This window comes from Populus alba, chromosome 6 (genome assembly GCF_005239225.2).
Source record: "Populus alba chromosome 6, ASM523922v2, whole genome shotgun sequence".
Classification (NCBI taxonomy): domain Eukaryota; kingdom Viridiplantae; phylum Streptophyta; class Magnoliopsida; order Malpighiales; family Salicaceae; genus Populus; species Populus alba.
The window spans coordinates 8680358-8701197 of NC_133289.1; the positions used below are offsets into that span (position 1 = coordinate 8680358).

The 20840-nt window shown below is 36.6% G+C and overlaps 4 protein-coding genes across 6 annotated transcripts; all 4 read right to left on the minus strand.

The window, feature by feature from the left end:
• Nucleotides 1–5684: 5684 nt before the first annotated feature.
• LOC118048167 (uncharacterized) lies at nucleotides 5685–7577 on the minus strand. The gene has a single exon (XM_035057746.2). The coding sequence runs from the start codon at nucleotides 7313–7315 to the stop codon at nucleotides 5960–5962; it is 1356 nt and encodes a 451-aa protein (XP_034913637.1). The 5' UTR covers nucleotides 7316–7577; the 3' UTR covers nucleotides 5685–5959.
• A 1337-nt stretch (nucleotides 7578–8914) lies between these two features.
• On the minus strand, nucleotides 8915–13067 carry LOC118048166 (probably inactive leucine-rich repeat receptor-like protein kinase IMK2). Of its 2 annotated transcripts, XM_035057745.2 has the most exons (3): nucleotides 10841–13067; nucleotides 9602–10233; nucleotides 8915–9401 (listed from the first exon to the last, which is right to left on the minus strand). In XM_035057745.2, exons 1-2 carry the CDS (start codon nucleotides 12693–12695, stop codon nucleotides 9620–9622), a joined length of 2469 nt encoding a protein of 822 aa, XP_034913636.1. In that variant the 5' UTR covers nucleotides 12696–13067; the 3' UTR covers nucleotides 8915–9401; nucleotides 9602–9619. The 2 variants fall into 2 exon arrangements, with proteins under 2 accessions (XP_034913636.1, XP_034913635.1); XM_035057744.2 differs by lacking the exon at nucleotides 8915–9401 and having other exon boundaries at nucleotides 9461–10233; nucleotides 10841–13066.
• Nucleotides 13068–15413: 2346 nt separating this feature from the next.
• LOC118048164 (PRA1 family protein B4) lies at nucleotides 15414–16337 on the minus strand. Its single transcript, XM_035057741.2, has one exon. The coding sequence runs from the start codon at nucleotides 16198–16200 to the stop codon at nucleotides 15535–15537; it is 666 nt and encodes a 221-aa protein (XP_034913632.1). The 5' UTR covers nucleotides 16201–16337; the 3' UTR covers nucleotides 15414–15534.
• Nucleotides 16338–18080: 1743 nt separating this feature from the next.
• On the minus strand, nucleotides 18081–19969 carry LOC118048165 (uncharacterized). 2 transcript variants are annotated; one of them, XM_035057742.2, is made up of 4 exons: nucleotides 19810–19969; nucleotides 18655–18855; nucleotides 18509–18567; nucleotides 18081–18359 (listed from the first exon to the last, which is right to left on the minus strand). In XM_035057742.2, the coding sequence occupies exons 1-3, from the start codon at nucleotides 19918–19920 to the stop codon at nucleotides 18514–18516; spliced, it is 366 nt and encodes a 121-aa protein (XP_034913633.1). In that variant the 5' UTR covers nucleotides 19921–19969; the 3' UTR covers nucleotides 18081–18359; nucleotides 18509–18513. The 2 variants fall into 2 exon arrangements, with proteins under 2 accessions (XP_034913633.1, XP_034913634.1); XM_035057743.2 differs by lacking the exon at nucleotides 18509–18567.
• Nucleotides 19970–20840: the final 871 nt, after the last annotated feature.

The window sequence follows — 20840 nt, forward strand, 5'->3', positions numbered from 1 at the left end:
GGAGTGATTGCAAATTAAAATGGAGCATATAGACAGGAAGGTGATAAATGGGGTTTTTTTTGCACACTTAACTTAAGTCTTATCTTGAAGTATTTGCGTGCTTTCTTGTAATTTTGTAATGGTTTATTTCAAGTCATGAGGCTAGCACGTGGGTATATATTGTTAAAAGAAAAATGTTGTAAGAAAATTCACATCCACATTACATCAAATGTTCACCTCCTTCACATTACAACTTAATCTAGGATTATCGAGGACTTAAAACCTGTTTATTTCTACATTTTAAAAATATTTTAAAAAAATTAAATTTTTTTTATTAACTTCAAATTAATATGTTTTTAGTGTTTTCAAATCATTTTGATGTGCTGATATTAAAAATAATTTTTTAAAAAATAAAAAAATATTATTAACATATATTTTAGTATGAAAATTTATTTAAAAAACAATAGCAACTACACTGTCAGACTCGCAATCAGATGATAAACACCCTTGTCCTTCTTTTTTCTCTTGTTGATTTTGTTGTTGTTGTTTCTGAATTTTTGAGAGGTTGTAACAAAAAGATAATTTCAAGGAATTTAAGAAAGAACTTTGTTTTTTTGATACACGAAAACTATCTCGAGGAAGCTATAAATGTAAGAAATTATAAATTAGTACATAGCTTGGATACACACGCACACACATACTTTTAAGTTTTAACTAGTGTAAAGTTTTGATGGTTAGAAAAGGGGCAGAGCCTCCTTAATGGTTAAATTTACTTGGTAGAATATGACCATAAAGAAACGCAAGATTCTTCTCCCCACTTGTGTTTTCCTTTATAGACTTTGCATTAGGAAGGCGTCATGATCTACTTGAAACAGAGCTCGGTAAGGTAATTGTCAATGGTAAAGCATGGCTTATCATGGGGACAAGAAGTACAGGGAACCCAAACCTGTTCGGTCAACGAAATTATCATCATCGAACAAACTTTCCCAATCGACGAAAAAGTTTTTAAGCCGACACCAAACAATTAGGAAGAAAGAGTACTTTCAGGCGCAATAAATTTTCATTATTGCTGTTTTTTATGTGTTTTATTTAATTTAAAAAATATAGTAATAATTGTTTTTTTATTTAAAAATATATTAAAATAATTTTTATTTTATTTTTAAAATTTATCCTTTATATTAGCATATCAAAATCATTCAAAAATATTATAATTTTTTTTTTAACAAAGCATAGCACGATTATATTTTTTATTTTTTAAATTTATTCTTCATATTCGTAAATTAAAATAATTTAAAAATATTATATTTTTTTATTATTAAAAAACGATTAAACCCGCAACACCTTGATGTGATATTATCAACGCAGATCTTGCGATTGATGAAGATGGCAATGATGAAATAATTTGAGACAAAGTTGTGAAACATGATTTGGAGTTCAGAAAGGTTAGGTGAAGACATTTCACCCTCCGCTCATTTCATTTGTCGAGGTGCCATCGGCCTCGCCACTTCCGATTAGTGGACGATCCATCAATTCTACGTAACATTCGTCACGCACACGAAAACCTGGGAATGACTCCTCGTTTTACCTCACTGTGAACTCCTTACAAAGTACATTTTCTGAGCGATTGACTGACTAGCTTTGATTGGTAAATTTTGTTTTTTTAATTGAGATAAGTTTAGAGGGCATTTCCCCTCGTTAATCTGATATAAATTAATAAATAAATGGCTTCAGAATCTTACTTCTCAACCCGAACTCAAAAAATCAGAAGAAGATAGCACCACCTTTAAGTTGTTTGAGCCCTACTCCATGAATGAAGAAGAATCATGCTAAGAGATATGAAAGTTCGTTCTCTGTTTCTGCTACTACTGGGCGTTAAAAAAAAAAGCACTGAAATTGGAACCACAGCTGCTTTCACTATGATTGACCATAAATATTATTTTATGCAGGAGAAAGAGAAGTGAGAAGAATGACCTAATTGCGCCAACAAGGAGGTAGCTACAGTGGTGGCAGTTCATAATTAAGCAAGCTATAAACTCCCACACCAGGGTCCTGCCTCTTGAAAATTTAAGTGATTAACACTATATTATGTACGATGGTAATCATTAACCAGAAGATTAACTAAAAAGGAGGAGTAATCATGAAGCAAGGGAAGAGTGGGGTACAGTATTTCACCGAAGAAGAAAAGGAAATCTTAAAAGTATCAACAGTACATACACAGTATAAACCTTTCCATATGTCATTATACCTGTACCGTAGTCGGCAGAGACATTAATAAATAACCATTGAGATTCAACAACAACAACAACAACACCAAAATAGAAAAAGAAAAAAGAAAAAAGAAAAATCGTCCTTCTAATTTGCCAGACACTGTCATTTGTCAAAAAATGAGGGTTTTTAGTCAAGTTCTCATGGTACTCCAGAAATGACATGTGGCTTCAGTTCCCCACGTTGTGTAATCGGTTTCTGCTATAAATACAGCTCCCCCTCCGTCGAACTTTCTCCACCATTACTAGCTAAAGCATCGGTTTAGGTCCCTCGGAAGCTAAATAGCTGCAAGGCTTGATGCATAGAAAAGTATGGAAGAATCTGTTAAGCTCAGGAGGGATAGCGCCCCAAGGTAATCATGGGCTCTTTTTATGTGGTCTTCGATTCTCAGTGGCGCTATCCATCCTGAGTTTCATTGCTTCTTCTTGCTGTCAGCTCCTGGCTTTTCTCTGTTGGTTCTTGAAGAGCCATTAATTCCAGCTTTTTTGAGAAGGTGATTTGTTACTGGTATGCACTAGCGTTTGCTTTTAAATTCATTTCTTATCGGATTGCTCATGTTTCTTGCTGTAGTTGCCATGGTTATTGAGGGGAATTTCCTTTGAAAAAGTTGAGCATTAATGATAGTTTCTGTTCGAAAGCCATTATGAGTTCTGCGCTCATGCTTGGAAACCATCATGGCTTGATCTTAATTCAGAAATATGCCATTAATGGAAGTTAAATGGGTAGTCCATATTGAACTATTTATGTACATAAATTGATAATGTTTTTCCTTCTTGTCATGCTAATTACGGTTGTGGAGGGAGTTAATCGTTTGCTCTGCACATGGATGGATGGATTATGATAGCGATTGTGTGATTGTGATGGCGATGATTATAATATCAACACAAAACTCCAAAATAAAAGTAACAGTTTGTAGTAATAATACTACAGAGACAAAATAATGCAGGGCTAGCTTATCCATTTATCAATTTTGGTCTGGGAGGATGAACTTGAAGATGTTGACTGCTTCCCTTCTTCGTTTAAGCCCCGGTCCTCAGTCATGTTCTTTCGAGTCGTTTCCTTTGCTTTAATTATATATATATAAAAAAATTAAGGCAAAGGTTTGTGCAATTAATTAATATCTTCACTCATTTACAGCTTTAATTCTGATATTTTACCCCCTTTCCAGGCGACCGTGTTTCCACGCTGCCTCCGTTGCTTCCACTGAAAGATCTCCGGTGGTTGATAGCTTTAGACCAGTTTCCTATATAATAGTAGAATCTTCTCAGATTTTAATTTTCTTCACGGAATTAATTTACAGTGAAGTAATTATAAAATGATGTTACCAGCTCATAGTCTAAAGAGCCACCCCATCAAGTTCGAGGTGAACAAAGGTATTGCCTTTACTAATAAAATCCCCTTGAACTGGGCAGTACAGATGGAAGCGAACGAGTTCGAATATAAATGGAACAACTTAATGTGATTTTTCCTTCTTACCAATGACTTAAATTTCAATTGTAAGTAGTCAAATTAAACAAAAATTGCTGAAGAGATACCAGCTAGGAGCTAACAATCTGAAAGATTTTCCTCGTAGATATAACATCTTTTACATTTGGAACGAGACGCTTGAAGGAGCACAAGAACTAGGTATCTTTTCCTCGGAGATACCACATTGTCATGCTCAACCCAGGCAATGGGGGCTAGGAGCATTACTTGTTCTAGTTGTGTAAGAACAAGATTTTAGGTATTCATCAATTCTATCGTTTGTTTATAGTTTGAAATTATCCTCATCATGCGAATAATCGCAGGTTGCCACTACAATGGGATCGTGGCATGATATTTAGGAAGAGTCGCAATAATTACACGAAGCTGAAGGGAAACAAAGCTTTAGCCAAGACAATAGAGGAGACAATATCAGTTGGAGGGGCCGGGAGATTTCCAATATTTCACCTTTTTTCGCCTGTTCTGTTTGTACTCGGACCATTTTTCACCTGCTCTTTTTCACCTGTTCTTTTTGTACTTGAAACTACCCTCCCCGACGTTTTCAGAGTTTGAGATCTGGTTTTTTTTTTTTTTTTAATTGAGCGAACCTCAAATATACCTTTCTATTATTGAGGTAATATCAGTTTTGCCCTCGAGTATATATTTTATCTATATTGTTGAGGTTTGCCCTTTCTCTATTTTATGTAGGTTCTTTTTGAGATCTTGCAACCTGGGGCCTAAATGGAGGCTCTTTCTTTAAAATTATTTTATTTTATCTTTTTTGATTGTTTATATTATTTATTTTTTAATTTTTTAATATGCTGATAATAAAAATAATTTTAAAAAAATAAAAAAAATATTTTTTAAATATTTTAAAAAATAACAATTATTAACACTATCAAACACACTAATAATGTTAGTATAAAATCAGAACCATAGAATTCCCTTTTTAATTCAATCTTTTTTCGTGAGTTGATTACTTTGTATATGAGGAGCTATAGCTAAATTTATATCCAACGCTTAAATCCCTAATAAAAAGAGACGTGCAAAGATTTGATAAATCTGGAGCTCCTCAAATGAGCCTAAAAGCTAAAGCCCAAACAGCCAAATCTGTAGTGGGCTAAACCCACTAAGGTTAGGTGGTCTCCATAAGCCCTTTTGGAGAGCACAGTTTGATGCCCTTGCAAAGCCTAAACAAGGAAGCACTAAAAAATGAAGCAACGTGAACTGTATATATTTCCTTCTTCCTACTACAAAGAGAGGTTATTTGAGTTTTGAGGTGCCACCGCCATTCCCATCACCACCAATTAGAGGCACAACCACTTATTTATTTTACAGTTCACCAACGTTAACTGTCCTCATGGTGCTTGAAACGGAGAGCGTGTTTGGCAGTATGGTAGCGGTTGCTTTTCAAATAGTTTTTCTTGTCAAAATATATGTTAATGATATTTTTTTATTTTTTAAAAATTATTTTTGACATCACCATATCAAAACGATTTAAAAAGTACAAACCGCACTCAATTTTAACAAAAAAAAAATTTAAAATTTGATGAAACGCAATTACAAACACAATGCCAAATAGTGTCTGAATCTATCGTCAAAGCTATCTAGATCGGTGAAAGTGGCTATTAAAGGGTCGATTATTGCTGGCTTACAACAGTGGCTGACATTAGAACTCGAGAGCGAGAACACAAGTATACGCAAAATTGCAGCTCGGAGTTCGAGGGCCAAATGTTTTTCCCTGAAGTCTTTTCCTCTATATGATTTCATGTAATTCCCTTGCTGTGAGAAAATGTAAATCGATAACTGTCCTCTCTCCGTATAAACATGTATTCTACCTGGAGGACAGTTAGTTTTTGGGACAGACTGTCGCCCCCATTTTGGAAGAATTTCTCTGTCAATATCTGGAGAGTGATTGTCAGCATATAGATTGCGCAACCCCCTTGTCGATGGAACTATATATTCTATAGAGAATTACATGCATATAAAGTGCCGAATCTGTACATTCAGACAGTACACAGTTTGGAGGCATATTGTGGCACAATCTCAAAAATTAATTAAGGAATCCGATGAAATCTTTTGTTGTGAGTTGAAAGTGATTGAATTGCTAGAGATATTTCTATTTCTAATGCAGACATTATAAAAGGGAGACCTATATATTACGCAAAGATTCGAAAAGTACAACGACAATGGAACTCACCGCTAGATACCAAAGCATCTTGTTTTATTGATAATCAGATTTACCCTAGAAATATTACTGGAAATGTAATTCAGGGTACCACTGATCAAGCAGGCCTGGCTCTCCAACTAAGCCCCCGTTGAAGTCCTGCTGTGATAGATCAAAATTCCAGCCCAGGCCTGTATCTGCCTCCTGAAAGTAACTCAAGCTCCCTGGTAGATTGGTTGATGGGGTCTGCAACGGGCAGGACACTCCCGATGGCCTTCCATTCTGTAGGTGGTCTGCAGCACCAGCCTTCCTGGGATCATATCCGTAATTTCCCCCTCCTTTTAATACAGAATTGTAAGAAATATCTTGGATAAAAGGCTTGGTATCAATTTCTTGATTGCATAAACCCGGGTTCATGTGATCATGCGTGGTCTCAAAGGGATTATAGTTGCTGAATTTCAAGCCTGAAAACTCTTCCCCTGCTGCTGCTTCCCTCGTTAATGGCTTCTCAACATCATAGATAGGTTTATGATCAGTTCGCATATCATAGTCCGAATCTACGCACTCATTGAGTGTGGTGCTCATGCTGGATTCCACAACCTCGTTCTTCAATTTCTTATGTTTTACTTTTTCAGTCTCATTCTGCAAGATTCCATATCTGTTATTGATACCGTAACAACCCCAAGATCTCAAAATTCCTGCTAGTTCTCCATCCATTTCTTCCCTCAATACAGGTGCTTCAGCTTCAATATGATGAGACGATTTCCAATCACCTGTTAAATTCCATTCCACGGCTTTCAACTCCCTAGCACTGCTCTCCGCCACCCTGTATTTCACAACTTCTGATTCGTCGACAGCACATATCCTAGAAAAGCCTGATTGGTTATTTCCTTCTCTAGACCCGCAATGATTCATCTTTAATTTGTCAACCTTATTATCCTCGTTGCTATCCAATGCTGTCCTAGATTCAGTTGATGACGTCTCAGTTGCAGTAATCGAAGACGACATATTATCCAGGTGATCCCCAGATTCAACTGAGTAGTCAGGGAAATTGAGTATGGCATTAGGACCATACATAAGCTTTGCAGCATAATCATAAGCACGAGCAGCTTCAATAGCAGTAGAAAATGTACCAAGCCAGAGTCTACCTCCGTGTTTGTTCATTAAACTGCATTTCTTGACAGGTTCTCTGATTTCAGCAACCCACTTGCCCCAAGTTCTCTGTCTAACACCCCTGTATCTGCAGCTCATATTCTCCGGGCCACCTTTTCCTTTCATACAACCCTTCTTTGAACCCTTCCCTGGAACCTTGCTTTCTTGAGGTTTGTTGTGGTTCTTCCACCTTGCAAGTGTATCTTCTATTGATTCACAACCATTCCGTCTTCTCTTCCTGTCCTTGCTGCTAAACCCTAGCAAAGAACTCTGTCTCAAAGAATCCTCCATGTCAATACTCTTTCTAATTCTTTTAACTCCTTCAAAGGTCTTTCTTCCTCTATTCTTTTTTCCTAGCTGGGGTTTATCTATGGTTTTAGGATTAGTCTGTGCTTGTTTTCTAGTGTGGGACTTTGTTGCTCAATGTTTCTGGTGGTTTCTCTTCCAGCAACTTCCTGGTTATTCACTGGAATTGCCTTGGATGCAAAGGAAGCTATAGCCTACGACTAATCAAATTTGCCAACTTTTCAGAAGAGACTGGATATGCTTGCGATTCCGCTTTTATAGTCCCAAGATAAATGATGCTTTGTTGACGTGGTCGTGTCAGATCCGGTCGTGGCTGACGCGGGCGCCAATAAACGCGGCAAAATCTTATTACATGAGACACGTCATTTTCTTGGGGATTAAGACATCACTTCATATATTTTTCTTCAATTTAGTCCAACGAAAAAGGAAAAAAAAATTAATCTTAGTAATAATTTGTGAACGTGTTGAAACCCTTTTTTTAAATTTAAATATTTTAATTTAAAATTATTTTTTTAAATGTTTTTGGTACATGTTACATAAAAAATTATTTTAATATATTTTTAAATAAAAATATTTTAAAAAATAACATTACTATATTTTTTAACCTTTCTAAGCTATTTTCAGTATAAAAAAGCAAAGGAAAAAGAAAAGGAGAGGACTTTCCTTGTCATGCCGAATAAGGTTCTTGGAAAGTTTATATGACACATCAGTGTAATTTCTTTGATGTGCTAGGGAAAGTGAAGTAAATTGCATTCTCTTAATTTGAATTTTTTTTATTTAAAATAATTTTTTATATGTTGTTAGATTGTTTTGATTAATTGATATTAAAATAATTTTTAAAAAATAAAAAAATATTATTTTAATATATTTTTAAATAAAAAATATTTTAATATATAATAGCTACAACCTTACTCTTGCGGCCGCTAAAGTACCTTCTCTGTTACATTCAGACGGTGTCACCTGCTGAGCAGCAATAATCACAATAAACAGAGATCATAAAGTACCATATCAATTTGATTTCATTTCTTTTCTAAACAAACATAAAGTTCTCAGTTCTCTCCCAGTTCAATAAAATTCAAGCTGGTACAAAGCAAATGATTTTAATGCATCGAAAGTGTAGCCAAAACCCATGAGAGGGAATGACTAGCCATTCTGAAATTCACCGTCAAGCAATTGTTAGTATCACACGCTGGTTCTCTGATAATCCGGCATCTTGATCTCGCACCCAAATATACAACAACAGGAGCCATCAATCCTAATTTCTTGATAATCGGATCTTCCTGTTCACAAAGATCCCCACGAAACAACAGGAAAGAAAAGAGGAGAGAAATCTGAACTTAGTGGATCAATTCTTACAAATATGAAAGAATTTATGCTCGTTATTCTCTATCAAGTTTCACACTGCAACACAAGATTCAATTTACAACTCTTATAACCCACCACTTACTATCATTGCAGCAGGACTGGATATAACTCTATTTTCTGAAAAAAGAGCAAACCGTTTTTTCCTTTTTCTTTAAGCAAAAAAAGGGAAAAGAAAAAGAGCAAGCCGAGTCTGTGTTTTTATTTTCTTTCCTGACAGGAGCTGGAGGGAGAAGAAGCCGTTGCATTGTGAAGGGATTACGTACATATATAATGAGTATCCGTGTAAAGTATACAATACTGTGCTTTGCTCGGCAAAATAATAAATCATTGCATGAAGCCACAATACAAACAGATTCCCATTCATCTGGAAGGTATTCTAATGGGGAGTTTAAATATACATCTTTTGTACCAGTTATAGTAAAAAGCTCTGTTTTTTTTTTTTTTATCTCTACCAGTAATAAAGAGAATAGGAGGAATTTGACATGCAGCATGATGATATAACTGGTGGTTTTGTTGCTGACATTGATATAAATTTCTCAGCAAAACAGGGAGTAGAAATTAGTGAGCACCACCGACCTTTTGGAGACCAACTTTAAGCCACGGGCAGATTTTACTGTTGAACAGATTGCTAAATCTCTAGTTGTTCTTGAAGACAGCTTGTTAAATGTGATAAGTTTGCTTTATTTGAGATTTCTTCTGTTTACCCCTACAGAATAATGAATTGAAAGAATACATTATTATTATCGCAAGAAAAAAGAATACATATTTCCAACAGAACTCACTAACTTGTATTTACTTATAGTAACCAAGAATATAAGAATTAAAGAATTTGAGAACTACCCTCCTATGATAGACCTTGTAAACCAACAAAAAAAAAAGAAACAAAACATTAGTTCTTGCACATACAAAAATATACGACACTCTCTACTCAGTCGTTGGTACTTTGGCTCCATCATCAGCAGGAGCAGCAGCTGCTAGCTCTGGCTTAATCTCCTCAAGTTGCTGAACAACTTCTTCGGCTTCAGGACGAGCAGTTGGTGTGGGATCAACACAATGCAGAGCTAATTTCAATGTGTTAAGTAACTCATCAACTATAGTTTGTGAATCCCTCACGAGCTCTAAATCAAAGATTTCATTAGTCCACTCCTCCTTCACAATGGATGCAACCCATTGGGGCAAATCCATGCCATTCATTGGTTCACCTGGTGATTTCCCGGTCAGAAGCTCCAAAATGATCACTCCAAGGCTGTAGACATCAGTCTTTGTGTTGGCATTCTTGAGTTTTGAGAGCTCTGGTGCACGATAGCCAAGTGTTCCAACAGTGGAAATCACGTTGGTGTTGGCAGCAGTAGTCATGAGCCTGGAGAGGCCAAATTCCGCAATGTGAGCATTAGTTTGCTCGTCGAGTAATATGTTGCTTGATGTGAGATTCCCATGAATGATCTCCTGCTGGGTGTGGAGATGGTTTAGTCCACGCGCAACACCAATGGCTATGTTCATCCTTGTTGGCCAATCGACAGCGATTTCAGGCCCACGAGCTGCAAACAAATGATTTTAAACCATAATTGCTCCCGATGGTTAGGAATTTGCATAGCATGACTCCAAATTATCAAAAAGCAGAAACAGTACAATATCAAATTCATCACTCAAAGTTTTATCTTTCTATGTCCAACTATTTATGTAGAATACAATCATCATTAACTCTCTCTTCTTTGGGGATATTCAAGGAAGCACACAGTTATGAATGAATTATGAGTCTGAACAGGATCATAATTTATTTTTCATTCAATAAGCTTCCAATGCTAGCTTAAATCTTGTTAATTAGAATGTATTGCAAATGTTTTTAACACCTTCAGGGTGGAGTCTCATGTGACTTAAAATTTCCAGCTATTAAATTTTTCATTTCATCCTTGATCTTTAATTCCTTGCAATCAATGGTCATCAATCCATCAAAGCATAAAAGAAAGTTCTTACTCAAAATTCATCTGTTTACACCAAAACTATGCAATACAATTTCAATGCTATCATCAAGAATCTGTTTTGGTTATCCAGAGTTTATGAAAGCAAGCTATTAGAAATGAATAATTACGAGCAGGCAGAATTTGGTATATGTATGCACAGATAGAATTGGTGGAATCAACTTACCATGGAGGTAGGATGCAAGACTCCCTACGGGCATATTGTCAAAAACAAGAAGCTTCTCTCCTTTGGGACCCAAATAATAGGCCCTCAGTGCCAAGAGATTCGGGTGCCGAATCTTACCGAGAGCAGCAGCCTCTGTTTCAAACTCCATCTGCCCCTTTGTAGTCTTCTCCCTCAACCTTTTCACTGCAACTTGATTGCCATCCTCTAATGTTGCCTTGTAAGCTGTTCCATAACTACTCTTCCCCATTATCTCCGCAGTTGCACACAACAAATCATCTGCTGTAAACACAAATGGCCCATCAAAGTGGACTAATTTCCCACCCATTTCACCTCCAGATTCAACTTCAGGACCTGCCACAGCACCTGTCTTCTCACTTTTCCCTGGGAGCCCCCCCGTAGTAGTTTTGCCATGCTTTCCTTTTGAAGCAGACCTTTTCTTCATCAAACAACATAGCAGAATGAAGCAGAGAAGAAGCAGCACAGCTGAGAGGACACCAGCTGCTATGAGAATAATGTCTTTAGTGCTAAATTTTCGGTGATGACGTTTTGGTTCTTCTTTTTTTGGAGTTGGAAGAACTACAGGTGGGGGTGAAAGACATGGGGTTGAAATGCTGTAGCCACATAGTTGAAGATTTCCCACAAAAGAGCTTGAGTTGAACTTCTTAGCAAGGGAAGAGGGAACAGAACCAGAAAGATTGTTATAAGAAACATTGAAGTAAGTGAGAGTGGCTAGGCGAACAAGAGAAGCTGGAATTTCTCCACTAAAATTATTTTGGGCTAAATCAAGCTGGTTGATACTGGAAATGTTTCCAATAGAAGCTGGGATGGGGCCTATGAACTGATTATTTTTCAGGTTTAGCACTGAGAGGTTGTGTAATCTATGAAAACCATCTGGGATCTGATTGTCGAGACGGTTTCCCTCTAGATTCAGTGAGGCTAAAGAGGTGAGATTGGAGAAGCTAGATGGAATGCTTCCATTGAAAGCATTGTTCGAAAAATCAAGCTTTTGAAGCCTTGAGAGACTCCCTATTTCATTGGGTATGGCCCCGGAAAGCTGATTATGACTAAGAGAAATCTCTTGAAGTAAAGCCAACTTGTTAAGAATAACAGGAATAGTTCCAGAAATGAGGTTATGATCAAGAATCAAGAACTGAAGGTGATAAGAATAGTTTCCTTTTCTCCCCCAAGTATCCGGGATTGACCCAGAGAGGTGGTTTTGTTGGAGAGCAAGAACTATGAGAGAAGGAGACTGAGTAAGACTAACTGGGATCGACCCCATTAATGAATTAAAGCTCAGATTAAGTCTATATAACCTTGTAGAATTCGCAAGACTAGGAGGAATTGTGCCAGTGAGAGAATTGTTACTTACATCAAGAGTCTGGAGAACAGGACAGTTACCAATGGAAGGAGGGATAGAACCCGAAAGTCGGTTGTTGAAGAGGTAAACCCCTCTAAGATTGTGAAGCAAACCAAGAGACCTAGGGACAGTACCACCAAGTACATTATCATGCAAACTAATCTTTCTGAGTGCTTGAAGCTGGCCAATCTTCTCAGAGATTCTGCCACCTAGTCCTTTCCAAGGAAGCTGGATAGCAATAACTTGTCCTTTGACACATTTGATTCCTGCCCACCGACCAGAGCAAGCTCCATATCCACTACCGTTCCAGCTTCGCAAAAACCCTTTGAAGTCGATTAGTTCATTCCTTATAGCTCGAAGAGCTTGATAATCTGCTCGGGTGACCATTACACCATCCCATTTTTGGCTTGAAGCAAATTGGGGCAAAAAAACCAGTAGAAACAAGCACAAGTGTGTGTAAAGAAAGTACTTGTCGCGGAAGTGACAAGTATTTTCCATGAACAAGTTCAAGAAACAAAAAAAAAAAGTTGAAAGAACTGAAGAGAGTTTCTAAGAATGTCCGTGCTCTCCTCTCCTGAACAATGAGGGGGAAGTTTGGTATGTAAGGAGCAATGTGAGGGAGGAGATAAGGGAGATACAAAAGGAGGCAGAGTTAAGGTCCTTCACTGTTTTGGCGTTAGCTTCTCCTGCTTTTAACGGCTAGTTTTCCTCGTATTGTATACAATATGTTTCATGAGCTGAACCAGTCTTCTTCCCTGACCGGGACCCTTCACGTACAACGGCTAAATTTCTTGGTCCGGGGGGACATAACACACATGCTTTACTCTTGGTCAAAATCACAAATTTGCCACTGTAAACCGTCATCTGGCCTCGAGGCAATTTTTGGTAGCGTTGGGCCCCTTTGGCATTGCCGCTAGTTGTCTCCTGCTTTTAACTATATTTTAAAATAAATCTAATTTTTTTAAGTTTAAAATTATTTTATTTTTTGTATTTTTAGATTGTTTTTGAGATGATAATAATAATAAAAAAAATTATTTTAATAATTTTCAAACAAAAATACTTTTTAAAAAATTATTAAATTCATTTCCAACTACCTTAATTATTTGTAAATCGAACACTCAGTTTTATGTGTCTTTTTTACTAGGTTAAAATCATGAAACTCAAGCTTTTGTCTGCATGCGGCCCTCTTGAGTCTGGACTCATTGCTCAAGCGATCAACAGACAGGTTTGCTCTTTGTTATCACCGAACTTGGGGGCATCGCTCCAGAGTCCAGGCCTCTTGATTGCATTGATGGATATTTTTGGACTAAATAATTGATTACTTGTTGTTAAATTGCATTTTCAGCTTTAGAAAAAAATATAAATCCGCTGCCACAAGCCACAACTGCACTTCCCGTGAATGAAAACCTTGTTAATTCTTGAATCAATAGCTGTACCCTCACACTTTAAAATTTAAGCCTGGCATAAAAGCCCACTAAGATGAGACTTAAACTCCACCACCACTTTCCAAGCAGCAAAGGAGAACTGAATTTAATCGTTGAGAATAGAGCCATGAACAATAGTAGGTGTAGGGCATCTTCCTCCACGTGACTGCAGACTTGAGAGTTATGGGTTTAGCGAGGAGCATGAGACATGGGTCCCGGATTTGAAGACCCGGGAATCCAACTTGAGATTGGCTAGGTTTAAATTACAATGCTGAAGCAAAAACCAACAGCAATAACCCTTTTTTCAACTTCAGAAAATCAAGATGAAACGAACAATCATGCAAGCATGCTTTCTCAACAAATAAAAACAGAAAAACAGAAAACTTGCTGCCTCGCCTGCATGCAGACAGCAGGCTTCTTGAGCACATCAAAATTGATACATTCAACTGTAACAAAAGAGCAGGGTGACTAATAGAGAAAAGAAGGATCAAGATCATCTTGCGGGACCACTTCTCCACCAGAAAAACTGGTTATATGTATCTGAATTAAATTTAGATTCTAATATAATCAAGCACAAGGCATAGTCACAATCACAACACTGAAAAGAAAAGCCCCATGCAATTCAGATCATGTTCAAATGAGCTTGCAGCAAGTTTACGAGAGTTTTTTGTAATCCGTTCTCCTCAGTAACTTCATTCCACAACATGGAGAGTATAGCCTATAAAGAAGGTTATTAATGAATCAAAAAGAATAAGCAAACATCATCATACAAGAAGTCTGCAAAACCCATCCCTGATTGGCAAAAATTATAACTAGTGGTTCACACAATATGGATCCATTGAAGCCTAAGAAGACAGAGGTTCCATGCTTGCAAAAATAAGGAGCAGTGCTATTCTATATGAATCCATGAATAGGATGTTAACTTTTAAGTCAACAGTGACTAGTTGTAAGTATAATATACCCACCAATCCCACTGTCAAGCTGCGACACGCACATAGACCACATAGATATCCCAGTCTCAGACCTGGATCGTAATACCACTAAATTAGGCAATGTATGGTCAGATCAATCAACCTGGCCATTGCATATAGCTGGAGCTCAATCAACAAGCAAGCACACCTGCAAACTAGAGCAAATAAAGCACAACAAAATCAGAAGACCACACTTCCACGACAGCAATAAATCAGATGGCAAGCAGCAAATAGCCTGTTTCAGATTATCCTATCAACATGACGCAAGTTCTGTTACATTGATCTCAATAAATCAGGGGAAAGTAGTGTATTTAGAAGATCACAATGGCAAAAGCTATAGCTGAAAAACATCATGCATAGAAAGTTTTTAGACCCCATCCTAAGATTGACAAAATCACAAGTTTACCATAGAATTGATCCATTTAAGCCTACAATTATTTGTATCTAAGCGAATGCCAAATAGAGAATAGCAGGTGCAGGTTAGCGAGCAACGAATCCAAAGGAGACCACCGTATCTAAGTACGCCCTGAATTGCAGGACCACTACAGCACTTAATGCAATTTCCCCAAATCATGAATACATGACTGACCATGCATTCCAATTAGACTATCTAGAAAGTTCATCAGCAATCCCAGCCATTGGACTCTGCCGGTGAAATCACAACTATCTCCTAGCCGTGCATGATCAGGAAGATCCCATGCATCTGTCTACAACGTATATCAAATATGCACCATCCAATAACTTATAGACAAGATGCAAATTCAGTAATCTTCAAATCAAACTACTTACAGCCCAATCATATGAATTGCATCCCAAAAAAATGAAAGAAGGAAAAAATTTATAGATCCGTTTCCACAATTACACAATCCAAAAAAAAAAGACAATCTTAACCATTATTCATATAAATTCTGTATTTATTTCATTTATCAATTTAACCAATCCTCAAACACGGGCGGCTGCCACAAGAGGCGCCGCAGAGGAAACAACATTGGAGGCAGCGCTGCCGAGGAAGGAAGACAAGAAGCCAGTGTTTGCATTTTCTGGAACGTCATCCAAGAAAAGATCCTCAGGAACACGAAAAGCACCATGAGCACAAACGATCCCAACACCGACCAAAAGCGCCGATATTATCACAGATCCGACACTCGTTAGAAAAACCACGAAAACACTCAATGCAATCAGAATCCCGAGCGTTTCACGGTCACTATAAGTCCGGCCGAAGAGGACCAAAGGCTGATCCGAAGCGCGGAAGAGATACAAGAAAAGCCAAGAACAGAGCAGGCCGAGGAGGAGGAGGAGGGAGAAGGGGTGAGAAAGGAGGGAAAATGCGAGGATTACGGAAATAGCGGTAAGATAGTTGATGCGGAAGTAGGAGTAGTTTTTACGGATGCGAGTTGTGGCTTCGGATATGGATTCAGGTTTAGAGAAAGCTGATCGGTCGATTAGTTCGGAAAAGGGGCGGCGTTGGGCGAAACCGTTGCGGACGGATTCGGTAATGTTGTTGAGGAATGCGCGGACGGCGTGTGGAGGGAGAGGTGGTTGGGAGGCGGCGGAGGGTGGTTGTTGCTGGTTTGTGATCGGGAGGACTGGCGGAGACTGGGATGACATTGTATAGATTTGTTTTTTATTTGGGGAGGGGAAATAGGGAGATTGGAAGGGAATTTAGGGAGGGGAAATACTAAATAAGCTTAAATTTAGAGAGGTGTAATTTAACGGATAGAGACAAGAAAGGGAGTTAGATATTCTATTATACGGTGATTGCTTGCTTTCCTTCTTTATTACGGTTCAGCACCGACACGGACCTAAGACCTTCCTTCCTAAAGTCAATTCACTAATAAGAAGTTGACATGTCAGCTTTCTTGGTATGTGCTTAGTTTCCGGGCTCTTTCTGCTGGAAGGAAGGGTTATATTAGGGAAGCCCAATGGGCTTGGATTTAGGTCTAACTTGACCCGGGTATTACGGGGAACTTGGGGTCATAATGGTTTATGGTTGATTAAAAAACACCACCAATAAAATAGAAAAAAAGAAAAAGAAAAAGAAAAATGGAGAGTCCAAGCAACAATACCTTGTTAGATTTCTCCTGCGTAGTGTTGTTTGCACCTTTTTTTGAACCTGAACCGACCTTCATCTCTACCATGAAAACCCACGATCCAAAACACCAAAACGCAGCCACGTTCACCATTGATTTTTATGGACTTCCTTGTGCAACCTCTTCTTTCATTGGTGTGGCCTCGCTTCTCTTTCTTCAGTCTAGTCGCCTCCCTCATCCCTCTGTCATGATCTTTTGGTTTAGTAAAGGCAGAGGTTAATAGATGTGAGTTTAGAAGGATAAGTTTCATCTCCCATGAAAAATTGAGGAGGAGGAGAAATACGGTGTATCACATTCGTCTGCTTTTAGTTAATTGGATTACAAGTCATTGCACATATTTTCTAATATTGCTGTTTTATTATATCCAACAACTTAAAACAGGAGAAAAAATGTGATACAAAGATGGCTAGAATATAGAATAGAAACAAACAAGAATAGTTCATGCTCAAGATGCAAATCCATTGAGATAAAGATATAAATTTACTCACCACTTTAGAGATTCAGAATTATAAAATAAAAGTACCACTCACAAGAAGATATAGAACTAAATAGGGTGTCAAAAAGGGCAAATAAAAAACTTTTCAATTCAAATTCTTCAAAAAACCCTTAATATATAGTTTGAATAGTCATTATATACTTGGTACAATCTTCTAAGTCTAAAAATAAACTAAAATGACATAATTGCGTTCAAAATAAATGATTTTTACATAAAACTAGATAAATAATACTTAGCACACATTTTTTACTTACTAAAAACAAACAAATACATGGAAAGCTTAAAATATAAAACAATCACAACTTCTTCTACATAACTTTAATATATGCATGATTAGATAATCTAAAAAGATCACGTTTTGAACTTTAAAATCACCTGATAGACTTATTTTCCCATGCAATGAAAAAAAGCAAATTCAGACTCAAAGTTGATTTATAGGCTGATAGTAAACAACATCAAGAACTTCATTCATCCATCTACATTACCAAACTAAACTCGTGCAGCTCAACATCAATAGGATCATTAGAGAACACTCTCATGTTCAAAAGGTGCATGCAGTTAGAAAACCAATATTAGGCTAAATCATGCAATAAGCCCCTAGCAATTTGGTTTAGAATATGCTCAGACTATTACCTTAGGCTTACAATGCTAACTCCTCTAGCTCCATTGAGAAGTCTTTACCATCTGGAAGATGGGATTGTAGAGAGACCAACAGAAATAGTTGTTCGGAATTTTAGAATGGATGGGCATCATACGAACAGAAAGGATGCATGTACACAAGCGGGTGCCAAGGCACTTTGAATTACAGTTTTTTGATTCACGTATTATCATTTTAAACTGCCTGAACAAGAATCCATAACCAGTTTAAGGTCGTGGAGATGCAAAGTCTAATAAAGCAATGCTGAGCATGTCAAAGAACATTCATTGATGATTAAACAGTTATTTAGACTAAGATTTCACGCAAACATATTGTTTTCCCATAAAAGAGGCACAGTTTAAAAGCTTTCATGTTCTAGATATCATAAGCCTAGACAAAAACAGAAATATTCTACGTAATCAAGTTTCGACAATAGTAAAACACCACAGACACATCTGTCTGAACGCATGGTGTCAAGTCCAAGAGCAACTCGGGTGAAAAGCTGGATTTAGAAGGTGGAACCATTCCATCCAAAGTGGGATCCCTGCAAAATACAGCAAGCATCAAACCATTATTAGTGGCAGAAAAAACCATAAAATGGCAGCCAATATGAACATAATCTGAGAATAAGTTGAATCCTCTAGGAATTCAATAACAATGCTCACAGTTTAAAAACAGTAAGTATTTATTTACATGATCTACTGCTGGTGTAAAGCATGCAAACACTGTGCATATTCTTGGCTTTGATGGGCCTAAACAAACAGGAAGAATGCAATGAGAAGAAATGTGTGCATGGAAATGATCTATCTTCTTGACAATTAAATGTTGAGATGGCTTGCCTTGGAATCAAAAAATTTGAGGAAGAACCGTGACTTGGGCACCGACAGCTTCGACTCAAGAATGGTAGCAATTGCAGAACTCAGTTTCTTGTTCACATCACCGCTAAGGCCACCAACAGATACCAACTCACCATAAGCTGCTGGCTGCTCAGTTCCTCCAAATGCAATTGGTACTGAGCCCTTCAACACAATCATCACATACTGCACGATCACACACATAAAATAGTTAACAGACACATCCAGTGAGCAAGATATGGTATCAATCAATGCATATTACGAGCAAACTGTGGTATCAATCAATGCAAATATGCAACTTCCTTCTAGGTTGTAAAAATTGAAAAATAACAGACATAAAAGCACAAAATATTGAAACAAGGAGGTTTGCAGGTGTAGGTGTACAAAACACAATTCCCGTCCACTATAGAGATAAACTAGCAAAGAACATGCAAACAGAGATAAAATCCATTTCTTCTTTCATGGCCAAATAAGTGATACTAGAATCAACTGTATTATAAACTACACAAGACACTGCAGCCAAATCACACTTTGACCATCATAGTTTCCGAGGGAACTCTTTAAAAGAGACACCTCCCAGGAATTAAAAAGAAAAAACCCATTGTACAGTCCATTGTGAACACAAGCACAACTAGATAGTAAAAACCTAAACTTATCCAGTTCAAAATCAAATGATAAACAGCCCAATCATATCAAACGATTCTAGAACCATACCACATCAAGAACTCAAGCATCCAGAAATCCTTTCTGATGTAGTTGATAGAAACTATTTACAGTTATTACTCTATCCTTGTCACCTTGAAAATGAGCATACAAATACACTTCACGGTAACCAAGAAACTTACCTCCATTCCCCCTCCATCATTACAAAAACTATTTACAATTATTAGTACTAACAAGCTAAAACAATTTTAATACCAGCTAGAAACACACATTAATCAAACCCTAAAAACCACTAATAAAACTTGTAGCAGGCTAATTGTTTAAATAGTTCAAAATCTTTCTATATGCACCGAGGAACCCACAAATAATTTTAATAGCCTGCAACATTTTAACATTTTATCCATATTTCAACAATCAAGTCCAAAAACAAGCATGTATTTACAAGAATCCGAGGCAAATGGAAAAAGAAAATCTTACGGACTCAGGTTTGCCGATGATTTTGGCCACTTGAGAAGAGGCTTCAGAGAGGATGGCGGATGTGTTGACGCCATCGAGATTAACGTTGGTTGAAATGTTCAAGCAAGGCATTTTCTCTGTTGATAACACACTTGTTCTGTTTGCTACTAGCCTACATATATACACCTCAGCTCAGCTCAGCTGCCTTCACTGGATAGGTACGGTTACCGTAGATATATTTTTTTTAAATATTTTTTTATTTAGAAATATATTAAAAATATTATATATTTTTAAAATTTTTAAATTTATTTTTAATATAAACACGATTAAAATAATTTAAAATTTTAAAAAATAAAAAATATTAAAAAACACAATTGATGATGTAAAAAAAGGTGCCAAGGAAGAAAATACTACTATAAAATAGTGAAATAGTTAAATTATATCATTCACTATTATTCATGTTAGTATGGTAAAAATTATAAAGTTTTAATTTTTAATCAATTTAATATTAAAATATAAAATTAAAAATAAAAATTAACTAAAAAAAATCAAGTCAATTTAATCTGCAACACGAGTTATAAGATTGTGGTAATCCTATTAAAAAAATCAATTACTAATTAACCCAATATTAAAAGATTAAATTGAAAATAAAATCAAATAAAAAAATAATAGTCAAATAATTCGAGTTAATTTGTCAAACTCAAGTGAGGAGACTAAGATAATTAAAGGCTCAATTATCTAGAGAGTTTGACATGAAAAATTTCAAATACAAAAACAAGGTCTTAAGGATGCAAATTCATTGATATAAAAAAGATAATAAGATTTGACTTTCTCTAAATAGTTTCATTAAAAAAATCTTACAAGTTAATTTTTACCCCACTTCATGTCAATTATAAATTGTCCTCGAGTATTGGTCCTTGTAATGAAGTAGAGAGGATGTAAATATCTTGAGTTATTGATTTTTTCAAAACATATATACATAGCAAAATTAGTAAAATTAAAATTTTTTTTTTTTAGAGTTCCAAAGATTCTGTTAAATATATCTAAGGTTG

Coding starts and splice junctions, on each gene's coding strand:
- LOC118048167 (XM_035057746.2), bottom strand. CDS start 7,315: ATGGAGGATTCTTTGAGACAGAGTTCTTTGCTAGGGTTTAGCAGCAAG.
- LOC118048166 (XM_035057745.2), bottom strand. CDS start 12,695: ATGGAAAATACTTGTCACTTCCGCGACAAGTACTTTCTTTACACACAC. Junction 10,234..10,840: donor TCTTGCATCCTACCTCCATG/GTAAGTTGATTC, acceptor ATTTGTTTGCAG/CTCGTGGGCCTGAAATCGCT.
- LOC118048164 (XM_035057741.2), bottom strand. CDS start 16,200: ATGTCATCCCAGTCTCCGCCAGTCCTCCCGATCACAAACCAGCAACAA.
- LOC118048165 (XM_035057742.2), bottom strand. CDS start 19,920: ATGCCTTGCTTGAACATTTCAACCAACGTTAATCTCGATGGCGTCAAC. Junction 18,856..19,809: donor TCATCGGCAAACCTGAGTCC/GTAAGATTTTCT, acceptor GTGATCGTGCAG/TATGTGATGATTGTGTTGAA. Junction 18,568..18,654: donor TCAAATTTTTTGATTCCAAG/GCAAGCCATCTC, acceptor CTGTTTGTTTAG/GCCCATCAAAGCCAAGAATA.